The sequence below is a fragment of the Phascolarctos cinereus genome, unplaced genomic scaffold (assembly GCF_003287225.1).
Source record: "Phascolarctos cinereus isolate Bilbo 61053 unplaced genomic scaffold, phaCin_HiC Scaffold_3;HRSCAF=262, whole genome shotgun sequence".
NCBI classification, from domain to species: Eukaryota; Metazoa; Chordata; class Mammalia; order Diprotodontia; family Phascolarctidae; genus Phascolarctos; species Phascolarctos cinereus.
Genome location: NW_027555736.1, coordinates 82,840,183 through 82,859,441, shown reverse-complemented (window position 1 = coordinate 82,859,441; position 19,259 = coordinate 82,840,183). Strand labels below are relative to the sequence as shown.

The 19,259-nt window shown below is 38.5% G+C and overlaps 1 protein-coding gene across 3 annotated transcripts in view; it reads right to left on the bottom strand.

The window, feature by feature from the left end:
- Nucleotides 1–3,438: 3,438 nt before the first annotated feature.
- Nucleotides 3,439–19,259, bottom strand: part of SLC16A12 (solute carrier family 16 member 12) — a 98,839-nt gene continuing 83,018 nt past the window's right edge. For all 3 annotated transcript variants that reach the window (XM_020964160.2, XM_020964162.2, XM_020964159.2), the window contains 4 exons: nucleotides 15,958–16,101; nucleotides 12,841–13,423; nucleotides 9,558–9,817; nucleotides 3,439–6,909 (listed from right to left, as the gene is read on the bottom strand). In XM_020964160.2, the coding sequence (XP_020819819.1) occupies nucleotides 6,650–6,909; nucleotides 9,558–9,817; nucleotides 12,841–13,423; nucleotides 15,958–16,101 (1,247 nt within the window). In that variant the 3' untranslated portion in view covers nucleotides 3,439–6,649. The remainder of the gene's footprint in view (nucleotides 6,910–9,557; nucleotides 9,818–12,840; nucleotides 13,424–15,957; nucleotides 16,102–19,259) is intronic.

Below are 19,259 nucleotides of genomic sequence, written 5' to 3'. Positions count from 1 at the left end.
AACTCCCCAGAACAAGATGCCCTTCCTGGGTTAAGGACATCACTTCTAATCTTATGACCATCCTGCTAACTCAAGTTCTGCTTGACACCACCTCTCTCACCCTCTTCTCCCCTAGGATTGGAGGGTAGCAGTGGAGAGTACTAGACTCCTCCCAATGACTTTCTTTATAGAGGGAAGAAACTAAACTTTTGGCTTACTCCAGTCTGTATCTGCTGCTCTGCCAGGCCTTAACTGCACAGAACAAGATGCCTTCATGCAAGGCATCTCCTGGTGCTCCCCATCCCTTTCTTGCCTCCTTTTGTATGTATTCTCCTCTAGATTGTAAGCTCCTTGAGGGCAGGGATTATCTTTTTTTAATTAATTGTATTGCCAGCACTTAGTAGTGGGCTAGCCTACCACAGCCTGGCAAATAGTAGGCATTTAATCAGTGTTTATTGGATTGAATTGGATTGGATCAGATCAGATTGGATTGGATTGCATTAGATCATTCATATTTTGTGGAGAGGTGATGTGGCAACCAAGTCTAGCTCTAGCCCCTCCTCAGTAGCCACAGTTACCAAAGTACCAGGAAGCAAAGTCCTTACCACTAAAGTCCTTGGGAACATCATATAGTCCAAAGAATGCAGTCATATTAATGGAAATGATACTAGAGAAGATGCATAACCATCAATTTTGTCCATGCATGCTAAGGACCACTGGGCCCTTCCACTTGACTTATAGCTGAAACTTCTTATGAGTTGTCTCCTCTTGTTAAAATGTGAACTGCTCAATACTAGTGCTAATTCTGTATCTCAAAGGCATCAAAAATAAGCAGGGGAGAATCTATTTGTACAAAAATATTTATTGCAGCTCTTTTTGTGCTGGCCAAGAACTGAAAATCGAAGGGATGCCCATCAATTAGGGAATGGCAAAACAACCTATGGTATATGAGTATATTGGAATATCATTGTCCTATAAGAAATGACAAGCAGGATGATTTCAGAGACACCTGGAAAGACTTTATATGAACTGATGCAAAGTGAAGTGAGCAGAACCAGGAGAACATTGTACACAGTAACACTGTATGGTGAAGGATTGTAAATGACTTGGTTATTCTCAGCAATGTAATGATCCAAGACAATCCCAAAGGACTCATGATAAAGCATACTATCCACCTCCACAGAAAGAACTGATACTGTCTGAATAGACTGAGGCATGCTATTTTTCTTCCTTCCTTCTTTCCTTTTTCTTTTCTTCCTTCCTTCCTTCCTTCCTTCCTTCCTTCCTTCCTTCCTTCCTTCCTTCCTTCCTTCCTTTCTTTCTTTCTCTCTTCCTTTCTTTTCTTTCTCTCTTTCTTTCTTTTCTAGTCTTCTTGTATAAAATGACTAATATGGAAATGTTCCCACGATTGCACGTGTATAAACTATTTCAGATTCTTTACCGTCTCAGGGAGTAGGGAAGGTCTAGGGAGCAAAGGAGGGGTAGAATTTGGAACTCAAACCTTTTTTTAAAAAAATGTTAAAAATTCTTTTAACACGCAATTGGGGGGGAAATATTATTTTAAAAAATATGAGCTCCTTGATAGCAGACACTGTCTTAACTTTTCTATCTATAGCCTTAGCTCTTAGCAAAGTATTTGCATGTAGTAAATGCTTTTGTTTATTCATTTATTCCGAGGTTATGACTTCTAGGTGGGTGCTAGGTAGAAAGTAAGACCCAGTTATATGGGAGCCATGGAATTCCTCTTAGTCCTCCTTGAAGGTGTTCACCAGGGTCACCATTCACTATGGAGAACACTCTCAAAGACATACCTGGGTGTACTCTTCCTTTCTTATCTCCACCTCCTGGCTTCCTTCAAGTCCCAGCAAAAACTCCACTTTCTACAAGTAGCCTTTTCTGATCCCTTTCAGTGTTAGTTAAACTAATTTAATGCTAGTTAATGTTAATCCCTCTGTTGATTATCTCCATTTTCTCCTGCATACATCTTGTTTGTAGATAGTTGTTTGTATGTTATCTTTGCTATTAGACTATGAGGCCCTTGACAGCAGGGTCTATCTTTCACTTTCCCTTGTAGCCTTAGTGTTTAGCTTAGCACTTGGCATAGTAGTCTTAGCAAATGCTTAAGCAACTGACAAGAGTAGAACACTCACATTCCCTACTGTAAAGCATGGCTTTGTAGAAAAGCTGTAGCAACCAGAGTTCTGACAAATAGGAATGGTTGAATATTATACTTTGGTTGGAATCAACTACAGTTAAAGAGATTTCAGAGTTTCCTAGAAATGGAATTGGAAAGAACCTCAGAGGTATGCGCATAAAATCCCATTTTACAGATGAGAAAACTGTGAAGCCATAGAACTCACACAGAAGTGAGTTGCTGAGCTGGGACTTGAACCCACATCCTCTTACTTTAAAGCCAAAACATGTGGAAGTCTTGCCCACTCTTATAATATGTCCTTTGGCTCCTACTTGCATCTAGTTCCCTATGAAAAAATTAAGGATCTATTTTATTATTCATGACCTTTTATAGACTAATACATCAAGAAATATTGTGGCAGACGTTACCTGCATCAATACATTCTTTGCTGCTATCTGTAGGAATCTTCCACTAACGTTCTTTTCTGATGGCATTTGGGGGGCACAGTGGATAGAGTGCTGAGCCTGGAATCAGGAAGTACTGAATTCAAATCTGAACTGACACTTAGTAGCTGGGCAAGCCACTTCTCTATCTGCCTCAACTGTAAAATGGGGATAATAATAATAATAATAATAATAATAATAATAAATAATAATAATAATAATAATGATGATGATGATGATGATGATGATGTCTACTTCACCTATTTCATTTGAGACAATAATTCTAAAGCATTTAGTATGCTGCCTGACACATAGTAGGTGTTTAATAAATACTTATTCCCTTCTCTTCTCCTTGCCTGATGCCTCATTGAATGGTGGAAGTTACCCTGGTTTCTCATAGTTAAGCTAGTTGGGCATAAGTTCTATACAATCCTACCTCATTGGAAAGGCTTTAGGATGAGTTCAGGGGCAGCTAGGTGGTGCAGTGGATAGAGCACCGGCCCTGGATTCAGGAAGACCCGAGTTCAAATCTGGCCTCAGACACTTGACACTTACTAGCTGTGTGACCCTGGGCAAGTCACTTAACCGCATTGCCTAGCCAAAAAAAAAAAAAAGATGGGTTCAGTGATACACTTTTTGTCAGGATTCAGGGGCTTATTCCCAGGTCAATAATGTTTTTGCTTTGTTATTTGGAGGGTGAAACTGCCTACCAATTTTAGAAGGGATGTAATTTGAATTAGTGGGAGAAGCACCAATACCAATGAAATTACACATCCTTGGAGTAATGAAGCATCCATTTGGATCAATTCTCAAACCGCCTTGACCAGACCCTTTGCCTGGGGGGGGCCACATAGGAACCAACAAAACTTTAGTTTAAACATGTAACTGTAAACTTTTTATTATGTCATTGAGATGAGAAAATATCAAGATAAATAATTAAATCTGGTAACAAGGCTACAATATGCATATGATATATCCCAAAAAATGAACCATTTTCTTGCATTTTTCTACCTATAACTAATTCCACAGTACCATTTGCAATAAGATAACAGCATATTTAAGAAAAAGAACTCAACTCTTTACAAATTGTTCCTATGAAACCCACCATTTCCCACAAATCCCCTGTGAAATAGCCAAAGTATAGGCACATAGCACTCCACTAGTGGGGTTTAATTAGTAAATGACAAAGTTCTAGAGTGACAAAATCTATAATTTCCTACAGGCTTTTTATAATGCTGTTCCCCAAATGAATAAACATCAAAATGGACAATTGCACATATTTGAAATATATCAAAGGCTTCTGGTCCAGAAAAGCTCAGGGATCTATTCTACTTCTCATTAACTTTTCTGACACTCTAAGGTAATATTTCAAAATTTCTCCCCAACCAACTTGTAAAAAAAAAAATCTAGGAGTATGCTGAAAAAGTCAAGCATCCTTGATCCCCTGTATAACTATAGTACAAAAAATTATGAAGATTCAAGAACTGATTTTGTGTGATGTGCTATTGAAAGCCGTATATATGGGTTGTTGCCTTTTTCTTTTTTTCATTTAACTGCAGGCTTTTACAGATATTTTCTCATTTTTTAAAATATATAAATGACAGTGATACCTTGGTGAATTCATGTCCTCATCAGTCTCTGTGCTTCCTGATTCAGAGCAGAAGCCCCCCACGCTTTCACATCCTGTAGGATTCTTACACGTTTCTCCATGATTCCTCCACAAACTATCTCACCTAATGTACTGAGACTTGCCCCTCTCCTTTTAGCATCTTAGAGACACCTGACTGCCCCCTCCCCCTTCTCCAAATCTGCCTAGATGATCCTTTTTAAATGCCTCTTCAGGTGCATGGAGAAGGGTTGAAATTACATAAAGAAAACCAGCCTAAGAGATAACAGAAAGATGTAACATCGACTTTCCATCTAATGGAGTTGATTTTTTATTCTGAAAGCTAAAGGGAAAGTATCATTTCTATTCCATTAATAGCTCCCATTTATCTAAAGTTTATAAAGTTATTTTTAAAGTTGCCATAAGGTTTATAAAGTTTATTTTACATTCATTATTTCCTTTGATCCTCGCAACAACCCTGTGAGATAGGTGTTGTTACTCTCATCTTCCCCTTTTATGGATGAGGAAATTGAGGCCCAGAAAAATGAACTACTTTGCCCCTAGTCAAATAGCTCAGGAGGGTCAGAGGCAGATTTGTAATTTAGGTCTTCCTGACATCAAGTACAGCATACTAAGCATGACGATGCCTTGTCTTTCAATCAAGATTTATTGAAAGGTTAAGCTTGGAGCCACGTGTATATGCCGAGGAGTGTGTAACTTGTTCTCTACCTTGTATGCAAGTACGGTTATTCCCTAAGCAGCCCTTTTTAAAGGAAGCTGCCCGGAACCCTCTAGGACACATATAAGGGTATTTCTGGGGATCTCTGGAATTAAAAAGGGATCCTGTGTAAAATTTTGCTTGCAGATCAGGAACTGATGGTTTGGTGAAAAGAATACTGAACAAGGAGTCCATTATCCAAGCCCTGCCATGAGAATTATCAGCATGGTCTTGAGCAAGTTATTTAACCTCTGCGGGCTTTTTGAAAATTTACTGGGTTGGACTAGATGATCTTTCTTAGTACTCAACTGCTATGCTATGAAATTCATTCTGAGAATTACAAAACCTCACAGAAGACAAGAGGAGAGAAGCAATTTCTTTGTCTTTGCACCTATACTTGAAAGAGTCAGGGAAGTGCTAAGTGCAACAGATTCTCCATTCTCCTCTTCCAAATGAGGTCTTAAAAGGTGATCTGAATCCCCACAGGAAAATCCATCCTTTCCTTCTCCTTTGACCAATGCTCTAGTGAAGGAACAGGCCTAGTGTTGATGTTAACCATCAGTGTTTTCTCATTCAATAGAAAGCCTCAAAGAGGACCTGATAACTTACATACATATAGAAGAACTAAATGAATGTAGTATGTCTTGGGGTGGGGGGAGGGGAGAAATGGGGAGAAAATCTTATGGAAGTGAATGTTGAAAGCTAAAAATTAATAAATATATTTTTTTAAAAATTGCAAACCCCTCCAAAAATGAATGTAGTATAAAAGATGTTTTGTCTTCATTATAGCATACCAAGAAGGACAATGTGATGAGAAGAACTACCTAAAATTCTTAGTTTGAGAAACAACATGCCAGGCTAAACACAAAAATCTTGCCATGTGATGATGGTTCCATCTAGAACATTTACGACATTAATAAAAAAAAAACCTACTAAGTCATTGATGCTTCTAATGGAATGTCCAGAAATATAAATTATATTTGGGGAGAAAAAAAGTATGGTTTTCACATTGTAAGCAAAAACCAGAAGACCTGAGGTGGGCTTTTATATACTACTAATGCACTGTAAGCCATTTTCTACATGTTTAAAGAGAGAATTTGGCATTGGATAATTATGAGAAAGTAGCCTTAAAGTTATCAGGAAAATAGCCTTCAAGTTGGAAGGCAAAAGTCATTAACTTGATGGTCTGCAGACATGGGCAGAGTGGGAGAAATTGGGAGAAGAATGGGAGAAAGGATTGAGCTGGGGATTCTATTTTGGATCTGGGCTAGACTAGATGGTCACTCAACCATGAGAAAATGTTTAGAATCTTTCTTCTACAAGTAGCATAATAAAGATAGAACAATCTGCTAAACATTTCAACTTGTCCCTTGCTGAGGAAGGTCAAGGACAGGAGATAAAGACACAAACCACCAAGAACTACAGTTTGGTGCACACATTCTGATGCCCAACAGAACCCAATTCTCAGGGCTATGATATTATTTCTAATTATAATCAGTGCTCTTAGCTACTTCCCCATATTACCCCTGTGGCAGAGCTGACAAAAGAATGAGATTAGTAGAATTGACCAGCACATATTAGAAATAAGAAAGAAAAACACCAGATGGGTCCAGTTTTCCTTTGTCGTTTGCCTTTTTATATCAGTTATCTTTTTCCCCCTATAAAAATATAACAGAGAATCATTCACTTGAGAGATCATATTTCAGGCAGAGAACATTTTGGCCTCAGCTCTCATATCTCTGAATGTTTCCAGGCTCTGTAGGCATTGGTCATGTGTTATAACTAGGTCCTCCAGTGGTCATCAAGTCCCCATCCCTCTGGTCTAGTTCTCCTGCTACAGAATAAGCTACTGTCCCATTAGGGCAAAGCTGCAGTTTGGGGCCAGGATCTCTGTCAAGAGACGGCACCTGGGATGTTTTCATCTTTTTTAGAAGCCTAGCAAAGCTGAGTAATACAGAACTGAAGATCATTGAAAAGCCACAGAGAAGGAAAGCTGCGGTATAACTTCGAGTGGTATCAACCAGCCATCCTGTTAGGGAACAAAACAAAACATCATCTTTATTATTTGCAATTACTAGAGAATATGCTACAAGATCCAAATATTATAGAAAATGTAAGTCATTGAACTGAGCAACTTGCTTTAAGATACCAACTCCAAGGCCCAGCCTCTATCCGTTATACCATTCATTTCTCCTATTCATTCCAAATCCCCTGCCATTAGAAGTTGTTAATGGAGAAACTAAAACAAGTTCTAGTAAACTTATTTTAATTCAAATTTCAGAGTGTTCAGAACATTGTAGTGGATTTGGAAGGGAGAATATGGAAGGCTTCTTCATTGAGGCCTCCAACATTCATACATAGGCCCCCTGTACATTGTATAACAAAATTATAGGAAATGTAGGTCATTGAACTGAGTGACTTGCTTTAATTAAAGTAGTATCAGAGTATCAAATTATTATCATTATTCTGAATTTTTGTACTGCAACAAATTCAATCTATGAGCAGCCAATCCTGAGCTGAATGTTGAAGAATAGGGATTAGACACAAGCCATAGTTTGAATCATAGATTAATACTTGGCAACTGAAGCCATGGAATGAAGGGAATAAAAGCAGTTCTTAACAAAATTTTTATTGTATAAGCTTCACAAAAATGAATGTATTTTCTTTTAAAAACTATTCTGATACAACTGAACAATCAGAATTTATATTTCAAAGAATTTAACAGAATAGATACACTACGCTATGACGTCTACACTAAAGGAAACACCCCATACTGATAAAGAACCAGCAACATCTTGGTCTGTAGCTTACATTTAAAGCGTGGTCAGCAGGCACTAAGGGGTTAAGTGACATGTCTGTGGTCATGCTGCTAATGTGAATCAGAGAGAAATCTTGAACTAAGGTCTTCCTGATTCCAAAACCTGATTTCTATCTGCTGTACTGCTCATTTCTCCTACACACTCCAAATAATTAGAAATGGTAATGGCAAAACTGTTAAAAGCCCCAGTGAACTTATTTCAATTCAAATTCCAGGGCATTTTAGGGAGGATGTAGAAGCATTCTCCATGGAGGCCTTCAACATTCCTATGTATGTCTCCTACATATTGTGTGATACAAATTAACTTAGCATGGAAAATAACCTAAATTTTCCAGTTACACTGGTTAGGCAGCTACACATCTTCCCTGAGTTTGCTGCATAAGCAGTGCCTATGGTCAGTAGTGGCCCACTGCAGTTCAAAGCAGATGCTGAGAGCAGAGATATTATTTCTCTGAGGAATTCTCATCCTTCTCGTACCCCTGATCTCTGAGTGTTCAAGGTTCCTAAGTAAGCTGCTTTTCTCTTTCCATACTGCCCTTCAGATAGCTTGCCAATTCTAGTGGTTTTACTTACGATCTCTATCTGAATGACTCCCACGTCCACATTTCCAGCCCTTACCTCTCTCCTGAGCTTGTTTCACATCCCTTTCTTCTTATTGTACAATTTCCACTAGAGATCTCATTGGATCCTCAACCTCCACATGTCCAAAACCTTCCTTAAAAAACTTAGCTCTCCCACTAACTTCCTAATTTCTATCAATGGCGACAATATTCTCCAGTCACTGACTCAAAAATCTCATCTTTTACCTTCTCTCTCTTTCGCTCTGAGGATGTCTTACCCTTTTTCAGTGGGGACTCGTCTACCTAACAGCACTTCTAAACTCCTTCATCAGGAAATGAAAACTATTTTTGTTATAATTGTTCAGTCATTTCAGTTGTGTCCGACTCTTTGTGACTCTTTTTGGGTTTTCTTGGCAAGGAAACTGGAGTGGTTTGCCATTCTTTCTCTAACTCATTTTACAGATGAGGAAACTGAGGTAAACAGGGTTAAGTGATTTGCCCAGGGTCACACAACTAGTAAGTGTCTGAGGCAGGATTTGAACTCAGGTCTCCCTGACTCCAGTCCTGGGACTCTATCCACTGTGCCATCTAGCTGCCACCAAAAAACAACTTTAGCAGAGATGAAAGATAAATAGAAGGGTAAATCTGTTTTCAATTTATACTAGGGAGAAAAAACAACAACCACCTAAAAATGATTTTAATGTATTGCAGACCCCAGATAGGAGATAATTTCAAATGCATGATGTTTTGAATCCCTCCATCAGTGTGTATAACTAAAAATGGCTTGTAGATGAAATTGTTATATATACTGAATAAAAGTGATTATGTGACTTAAAGTATACATTATCTAAATATATGTGCTGATATGTTGATATTCATAGATGTATAATGTGTTATAAACACCCATACATACAATGAGAGAAAGAGAGAGAGAGACAGAGAGAAAGAGGCAGAGAGAGAGAGAAGAGAGAGAGAGAGAGAGAGAGAGAGAGAGAGAGAGAGAGAGAGAGAGAGAGAGAGAGAGAGAGAGAGAGAGAGAGAGAAACAAGAGTGTTTACTAGAGTTTCCACCTAGTTTAAGAAAAGTCTAAGTTTGGAATGTCAGGTTGGAAGGTAGCCATTTTGTGAATGTGTCACTCTCCCAAATCCTCTGCCCCCTCTTTCTTTCTTTATTTACTTACCTATTTATTTATCTATCTGTTTGTTTGTTTGTTTAGTATTTGTGTGACTATCAGCTGTTCACTCACCAAACAGGGCTGGTGATTTAGAATGAGGGGGAACATCTCTCTGTGAAACTGACCTGCAATGGGCGGGCTCACTAGGTATGGGACTGCATGGAGGAAGTATACCACACCAAGAGCTGATGATAAGGAGGTGGTCCCCACCATTTCGGCCGTCACTACGGGGATCAGGGTGACATAGGCACCATCAAAATACCCAAAGGTACAAGAGAAAGGCACGAGCAGGGGGAAACTTTGGAGCATTGGAAGGAAGAGGTAACAGAGACCATCTAATCCCACAGCAAAGAGATAGCAAATATATCTGGAGTTCTTCAGGCACCTGTGGATTGGAAGAACAAGAGTGAGCATGGCACGCACAGATGTTCCTCTGTTCCCATTGAGGAATTTGTTTTTAACTCCCGGAGCACAAACTAGCAAATGCTGCAATTACTTCTTGAGGCAACTTCTCTCACTTTTCTACCACTGAAAAACTCAGTGCCCCTTCCTATGGGCTATCTGACTTCTTTTCCTCCCAACTTTTTGGGGGGAGGGCAGAAAGACTGAGGCATAAAAAAAAAGAGTTTTGCATCATTATCGGCACAAGGAGCCAAATCCTGATATCATGCCTGCTACTAATGCTCCTTCCATTACATACTGTACTGCTTTCTGTTGCTTCATCTCTGATCCTACTTAAATAACTTAACTGCATTCAATTCAACTCAACACACCATTATTGAGCACCTACTAAGTGCAGGGTACTGTGCTAGGCACTGAGGATTCAGATAGAAAAGAAAGAGTTCTTGCCTTTAGGGAGCATACGTTCTATTTGAATTATAGCTCATATGAATAAAAAGGAATGAGATTTGTCCAGCACTGTACAACAATGTCTCATTTGGTTTTCACAACAACCTTAGGAAGTAGGTGTTAATATTATCCCCATTTTGCAAACAGAAAGCTAGGGGACTTTTCTAGGGTCACACATCTTGCTGAGTGTCTGGCACAAGACTTGAACAGAGACCTTCCTGACTGGGTTAGCACTCTCTCTGTTATGCCATGCTACCTTTGGGGGAAGGGAGAGGGCTTGTCACTATGATCATGTAACATGCCCAGAGATAAATAAATACAAAGCATGTATAAAGTCTATATGAAGCAATTCCAAGAGGGGGAAAAGTACTGAGAGCAAGGAGAGGTTTGAGGTGGGGTGGGGGTGGCAGCAGGAAATAATGAAAACTTTAGTTTAGGAGATGATACCTGAGCTATACTTTAGGAAGATTAATTTAGCTCAGTCTGGATAATCTAGAGGGTAGCAAACATCTTAGTGCAGTTTTAACCTACTGAAGGAGAGAAAAGCTGAGAAGTGAGATAAATGAAGAGGCTTTCATGGCCAAGATCATCATGGTTTACTAATTTAGGATTCAAAACTCTCACGATCATTCACGACAGATCATCAAAGATTTCACTCCCTTCTCCCTTTCAGTAATATTGCCTTGTGTTTATGTGAGGCAGCATGATGGAATGATTGAATCAGAAAGGACTAATTTCAAATCCTCTAATACTTATTAGCTCAGTGACCATGAACAAGTCACTTAACAATTCTGAGCCTCAGTTTCCTCATTTGTAAAGTGGGAATGTGTACCTCTTGCTCTCACCCAATGAGGTTGTTGAGAGAATCAAACGAAATAGTGTATAAAATGATCTGTTAAACTTTAAAGTACTGCACAAATAACACTTATTATGTTGCTGTTATTATAGTTATCATCATTCACCACTCTATTCTTTACAAAGTATTTTCTTATCCAATATTTCATCAGATCTTCACAGCAACCCCAGCTCTATGAGGTAGAGCGATAGAAATTATCTAAGGATAATTAGTAACAGGAAAAGGCCACTTAAAGTGAATCTACTCAAAACAGGGACCACCATTTATTGCATAGTAAATAATGGGGGGGGGGAAAGGTTAATTAGAGGTTTGTCTTGAAAAATAATACTAAAAATTATTTTAAAATTAGGTCATTTCATCTGATGTCTAAAAATTTTAATTTAATTGCACCTCTATACTCATTTTTAGGACGAACAAAACACACCAAATGTTCATTGTTTCTTTGGTGCAATTTTTCTGTTAAAAGGATATGATGGCATGACATGATATCCTTCACTTCATGATTGACCTTACCATTCTTCTAAAGCAGGGTTATTGTTGAAACCATATTTGAGGACTTCATGAATTTGCCCAAAGGCCTCCCTTAATTCTTTGAGACTCATCATTCTTTGAAGCACTTGCAACAACAGGGAGCCTTTGCTCATTTTAAGCACAGAAGGATCTTTGGGGAAGGGAGACTGACTCAGTCCAGTGCCCTTTACACTATACCTTGTGACCTCTCTCTGGTGTTAAATGGAGTTGTTTATGCACATCCATAGACACCTATATGTATGTGTTAAAAATAAGATGTTAGAATGAAAATAAATTAGTAAGACTAGAGAATGATGCTATGTCCCTGCTAAGTGACAGACACATCCTTGTGGATGAGAAACAAATGATAAATCAATAAAAATTAGTTCCCTTAATTCTTAATCCTTTCCTAATGGACTAAGATTTGGGATTTTAAATTTTATTTTTTTCGAGATAAATTTCCAATTAACCCTTTTCCTCCATTATTTGCTATGAAATAAATGTTAGTCCCTTTTTAAAATAAATTCACTTTAAGTGGCTTTTTTCTGTTACTAACTCTCCTTTGATAATTTCTCCCTTTCTATCTCATGAAGCTGGAGTTGTAAAGATCTGGTGACATAATGGATAGAAAAATATTTTGTAATGAGTTGAGTACTGAATAATGATAATGATGATGATGATGATGATGATAAATGGAGTCTCTTAGGACCAAATAAAGTAGAGTTTTTGCTGAAGAAACTACTAAGTTTTTTTTTCATGGCTTGGACCAGTAAACCTCCATTGTAAATTATAATATTTGCTTCTCACTCTTATGTATGATGACATAACTGAGGATCAGGGAAGTTAAGTACTTTTACACCATACTTGCCTCCAAGTATCTTGAAGGCAAATGGAATGACATAAGATCACAAGATTTAGAACTGTAGGGGACCTTGGAGGTCATATCATCCAATTCCCTTTTTGCATAGATGCGGAATGAAAGCTAGAGATGAAATGAGTTGCCTAAGGTAACGGAGGTATTATGAAGGAAAGGCAGGATTTGAACCTGTCATCTTACTCCAAAACCAGCGCTCTTGCTACTATATCACAACTGCCTCTTAACGCATCAAGGACTTTTGATAAGGGGCACCTGGGAGAATTGGATTCCTAGGTGTTCCTCAATGGATATGCGATTGTTATTTCACACATTTTACCTTCTATCTGTCAGCCATCCAAAGGTAACGTTGCCAACAATGTCAATCACGCCAAGTATGGACATGAGAAATGCGGCTTGCTGATGACTCACTCCAACACTCAGAGCATAAGGCACCAGATACACGAAGACAGGGCTGCAGCCATAAGCCATGAACAGGATGGACGTGGCGAATACCACAAAGTCTGCTATGAGTAAGAAGTGGTATTCTTGCTGCAGGGAGCAGCACAGACAGGGCTGAGCACATTCTTTCAGTAAAGGTGAGCAGAGGGACAAAGGTGGTAAGTCCTCTTTTGGCGTTTTGGAGACAGGGTCCTGCTGGGGGAGGTTTTTGTGGTCCTCCTTCAGGGTGATGGGACGCATCAAGGCACCGCAGACACAAAGGTTCAAAACGAAGCCTCCAAGAATGAGCAATGCCCCTCGCCAGGAGAACTGCTCAATCAAGAGCTGAACCACGGGAGCCAAAATAAAGGTCCCAATGCCACTCCCTGACATAGCTATGCCATAGGCAAGGGCTCTCCTCTTGTTAAAGTACTTGCCCACCATGGCTATGGCTGGAGAATAGCAAAGTGCAAATCCAAGACCTGGAAAATAAAGAGGATTCTGTTAGTATTGGAATACTATCATTTTTTGATCCAGACAAATTCATGTCATCAGTATGGGGGTACTCCAAGTGTGGAATGCAAATTGACAGTCTATCTACAACTTATAGCGTTAGAGAGTTGTCTATGGCACTTGAAAGCTTAAATGACTCGTCTATGGCCACATAGCTAACAAATATTAAAAGCAGGGCTTGAAACCTGGTATTTCTGTTGGGGCAGCTAGATGGCACAGTAGATAGAGTGTTGGGCCTGAAGTCAGGAAGACCTGGATTCAAATCCAGGCTCAGATATTTACTAGCTATGTGACCTTGGACAAGTCCCTTAACTTCTGCGTGCCTCAGTTTCCTCCTCGGTAAAATGGGGGTAATAATAGCATCTACCACCCACGGTTGTTGTAAGGATCAAATGAGATAATATTTGTAAAGCATTTAGCACAATGCCTGGTACACAGTAAGTGCTATATAAATGTTAGCTGTTGTTGTCATTATTATTAAGTATTATTGTCATTGTTGTGAGTGCCAGTTATGGGAAGGAAAGTTCCACCAGCTATGGGAAGGAAAGAGAGGAAGCATTTGTTAAGCACCTACTATGTGCCAAGCACTTTACAAATATCTCATTTGATTATTTGATCAAATAATCCTACAGATAATTAAATAAAAATAGTAAAGATAAATAAATAAATAAATGCAGTTGCAAAGCGATCTCATGTGATAACTTTCTTTGGAGTAATGTAAAAGTGACCTTCCACATTTTCCCTATGTTAAGGTCCTTTAAAGCTCTCACTTGAAAAACTCTCCCCAACCAAAATCTAGGCTCTCTATGGTAAATAAATGGTATTCTTCTCTCCGGAAATATTTTAAAATTGTGACTCTGTAATCAGAAGTGGAAGAATAATTTTAAACTATTTCCTTTACCAAACTGGATCTAGGCAAACTATTTGAATAATTCCAATAGAAGAAATCTCCTTTTCTTAAGTTTTCTTTCCTTAGATGATCCAGGCATTTGACTCATTCTCCACTTGACTTGATCTAGGAAGACAGCCATGATATTCTGGACATTTCTATGAACTATGTTGATAAAATGAATGCCTATTATTCCATGCACTATTGCTGCTGCTGCTTGTCCTTCATTCTGGAAGAGGACCAATGACATCAGGGAGGTGATGTCATGACATACAAGTGAATTGGATTTAAGTGAGGGAGTGCTGTGCAAAGTCACCAGCCTCTCTTTCTTCTCTGGAGTTATCACTGAAGTTCAATACAGATAGGTAGGGAAGATATTCTAATCTGATGCTTGAAAGTAATAACTTCTTACATATTGACTATAATTACTGCAAACAGATATTAGAAAACCAAGTAAAGGCCTGGGAAATCTTTAGAAATACCCCCTTCCATTCCATTGATTTTTAAATGGTCTGGCAGAAAGGCAACTGGACTCAAAGTCATAATATTTAGGTTTAAATCCGCGTTCTAAAACTTACTAACTGCATGATTTGGGGCAGTTAATTTGCCTGTCTGTGTCCCATTTTCCTCATCTATAAAATAAGCATAAACATAACAAGAATTCTAGCCTCAAAGGGTTGTTGATAAGAAAGCACTTTGTAAGCCCTAAAAAGTTATAGAAATGTATATGTTCTTTTTGTTTTTAACCAGGAGCCATTCTGCAGCACAGCATTACACCACCAGAAAAGGAGGATACCAGACCACACCAAGCTCCAGTGTGCCTGACAGCAGTAACCTCTTGATTATTGCTAGCTAATGTAGAAGGAAGGATTTATCATCTTTCCACGAGGCTGCATTCTTTACTGCACTAACTCAGGCCACCTCCTATGGTGTGGTGCCTAGAAATAAGCAAGTGGTGTTCTCAGCTGTCCTCTGGGCTGAAAGTCAAATCGCTGTGTCAACATTAGCCAGCCCATCACATTATCTCATTTCTTTCCTAAGCATTCCCAGCAAAACAAAGGCACTGTCAGCCTGCTGCTTAATACAAGCTGTCCCTCTTGAAAAAGATTGACCCATAATTACTCTCCTAAAGAAGTTTCCTTGGCACTGGGAGAGCTCATGTTACCAGTGTTTTGGTTACAGGGGTCTTTTTATTTGGTACAAACCTTTTTTTTAATTTGCAAAGGTGAGGACTTTATTACTGGAGTAATACACACACACTGAAAGAAGGATTTTCATTTCCTGGCAATAAAGCTGTTAGAATGACCCCAACTACAGACTTGCAGCTCTGTAGCTACCTCCTCGTTATGACTCAGCTAGGATTCTCTATGTGAGGAAGTCAGTACTTAATTTTAATGATACAGTTGAACTTAATGGATGATGCAGTATGGTGAGGGTAGTATAATCAATAGAGGCTCTCAGCTCTTTTTCTTAACTATTAAATGTGGAGAAAGGCCAGATCCTAGGCGATTTATGGGAATGATGGAATCAATAGTTCATGAATTGCTTCTCTGATAATGTATTATCAAACACTAAATGGTGTGGGAAGAAGAGAGGTGATCTAATTGCCCTTACCTGTTAGAACTCCAAGAGTGAGGTAGAGGTGCTTCAGGCTGGTGGCAAATGAACTCAGGATGAGACCAGTAGAGGCAAGCAAGCCACCCAGCATGATTCCCACTTGACAGGATAAATAGTTACTGATAACACTCCCCAGTGGAGCTTCAAAAATAATAATAATTATGGTCAACATCAAGGCCTCCAGGGATCTTTGAAATGGCAGAAGCTTTGCATTGAAAAAGACACATTACCCCAAGATCTCAAAGCAGTTACCAAAACAACTAACTCATCTCTTGGCCAGGAAAGTCGCTAAGTTCTCTGCATACAGTATTTCATGTAAGAATTAATTTCTTATACTATAAGCAAGAAATGACAACACAGGACTCATGGGAAAGATGTTGGGATGCTATATGGTTAGCCCAAGGTTATGCAGGAAAAAATATTGAGGAGAAAGCTTCAGTGTTATATCTTGTGGTTTGGAGGTAGCAATGTTTCTTCATCTATAAATGAAACATCTACTCACAAGGTTGGTATAAGGCACAAGTGAATATATGTAAAGTACTTTCCAAATCTTAAAGTACTGTATATGTATAAGAGTAGCAATTACACAACTTTCATATTTTACAATATGGTATAATAAGAAAAGCAGTAGATTTGGAGTAAGAAGATTATAGTTTTGAATCCTGACTCTGTCCATTATTACCTGCATGACCTTGGGCGAGTGACATCACCTTTCAGGGAGCTGCATTCTCTAGGGCACAGAACTGCACCTACTTCCCAGGGTTGTTGTAAGGATAAAATGAGATAATGTTTGCAAAGCACCTAGCACAGTGCCTGGCATATAGAAGGCACCATATAAATGATAGTTACTATTGTTATTGTTGTTGTTGTTACCTTTAATACTCCTTCCAGCTCTAAATCTTATGATTCTAAGTTACAGGATCAATCAGAAGTCAACACTCAAGTCACTCAAAAAATCCCTCCCCTGAATAAATTGTTTAATAGGGACATAAGCTGCCCTACTAGACCACAGTTGGTTGAGATTGGATTTTAAATTATTTTTATCAAATCTATTTGTTGTTTGTAGGAGATTTTGGTTTTTGTTTTTACTTTTACAAGGTTTGTTAAAGACCACTTTTGATGTGGTCACAACTGAGGTTAATAAGATTAAAAGAGCCAATGCTCTTGACACTGTATTTATATGATTTTTATTATATGTAAATGATCCTTCCCTCTTTAAATTTGTCATAGCACCTTTTTGGGGCAGGAACCTCTACTTTGCATGTAGGATGTTCTCTCTTTTACCATAGTTTTTGGTACTCAAATATTTTCCACAAATCTTAAATTGAAAGTTTCTTGATATCAGAGTCTCTCTCCTATTTACTTTTGTATCCAGAGCCCTTCACTCAATACCTTGCAAAAAGTAGGTACTTAATAAGGGTTTGCTGAATTAAATGGAATTATACTGTTGCTACTAAGGTGGCCAGATTATACAAAGTATAATCAGACTTTGACCAAAAGATTCCATTGGCAAATTTCACCTGCCTCTTTGACATGGTCCAAAAGGTAGAATTGCTATTTCTAGGCTCTTGCCTATCTCGAAGCTTTGTAGGCGGTCTGTGAAGACTCAGGACAAGCAATTTTTTTGGTTTTATCCATCTTTGCCAAGCTATCTCTGCTACAGTAAAACAATTAGGATTGTCAAGACTTTCTAGTAAAAAAAAAAAAAAACAGGTTGCTTTCCTATTTTTATAGGCCTGGAGTATCATGGGTAAATGTGACAATTCATGAAAGTACCAACTCTCCTCACTTGCTAAATGAAACTCAACCATTGGTCATTTGTCAAAAAACGTAAACTCAGTGAAAAGATTGGTCATACCCAGATGTCATTTGGGAGATATATATTCCCTGCTCTGAATTTATCTATTGTTAAGGTGTGATTATACTGAATGAAGTACAGCCTGCCTGACCCAATGCCATACTGTGAAGTTTAAAGATACCACTTCCAAAATTACCTTACTGAGCCTAATGACTCAAATTGGCATTCTGTTCATTAATGGTCACCAAAGGCTGCATACCCCCAAGTAGACCTTTCTTGAGCACGCCTTGCATCAAAGGCTATAAGAGTGATATTATTCTCAGAGGTCACATAATCTCAAAGTTTGAAGGGACAGCAAGGACCAACCCATAACTGAACAAGTGTCCCCTCCTCAACATACCCAGCATCTTTTGGGATGAATGAATACATGAATGGAAAAACATTTATGAAGCACTCACTTAATGCATGAAGTACTACTGAGAGCAAAGCAGAAAGCACCCCTGTTTTCAAAGAGCTCACACTGCAATGTCTGGAGACAACGCATATAAGAGGTTTCAGGCACAAATAGAAAAGACTCCATGATCCTTAGGGGGAAGCGGCAAAGTCAGTGGGACTGCTAACACAAAGACTCCACAAAGGCAAGGAACATCTTTTCTTTTCTCCTCCTACCTCCCCTAGCTTATCCCATCTTATACTTAGTTGGCACTAAGTAAATATTCATTGAATTAAAGTCCTCACTAAAATATGAAGATAAATAACTATGGTACAAGGCGGATGGCATTTTTCCTCCTAAGGAAGGCCAGGTAATGCTTGTATTTTAATACGTTGGCTCCCTTAAATTCTTTCATTATTGTTGGTGAGGAGGTGTTACCCTGTCCCGCTGAAACTCGTCTTAGATGCAAAATGTCCATCAAATTCCTCTCTAGGGCAGGGGAACTGATTTCTTGAACATGTTTATATTTTTTCTAAAGATAGAAGTGGGTTTGGTGCAAAGGACTCTAATGCAGTAATTTCATGAACTGTTGGGTTAGAGATTACTTCTGCTAACACCAATCTGAGAAGGCCCGGTGAACAAGGAGATCTGGGACATTTGGATTCTTCCTTATGAAACAATTATATAAGTCTAGGCTATAATGATGTTATTTTAACTCAATTAAGTTCACTAAAGGCTTTCAGAGCCACTTTCATAACAAATATCTCATTTGATCAGATTGGAAATGAGCAATAGTTTCTTCTTTTACCTCTGGGTTAGAGGACTTCTGTAGTTCACTAAGTTCTAAAGCGCTGTAAAGCACAAGATCACAGATTTGTGGCATGAAGGGAATATACAGGTTTAGGGATAATAGAATTCCAGATAACAGATATGAAACATTGTAGGTCATGTAGTCCAAACCAGATTAGAATTTGGTTAAGAAATGTTAAACAAAATAAATAAAAATACAACATAGATAATGTTAATTTGTGGTTTTCTAAGTTGAAGTGATCACTTAATTCTAGTCCA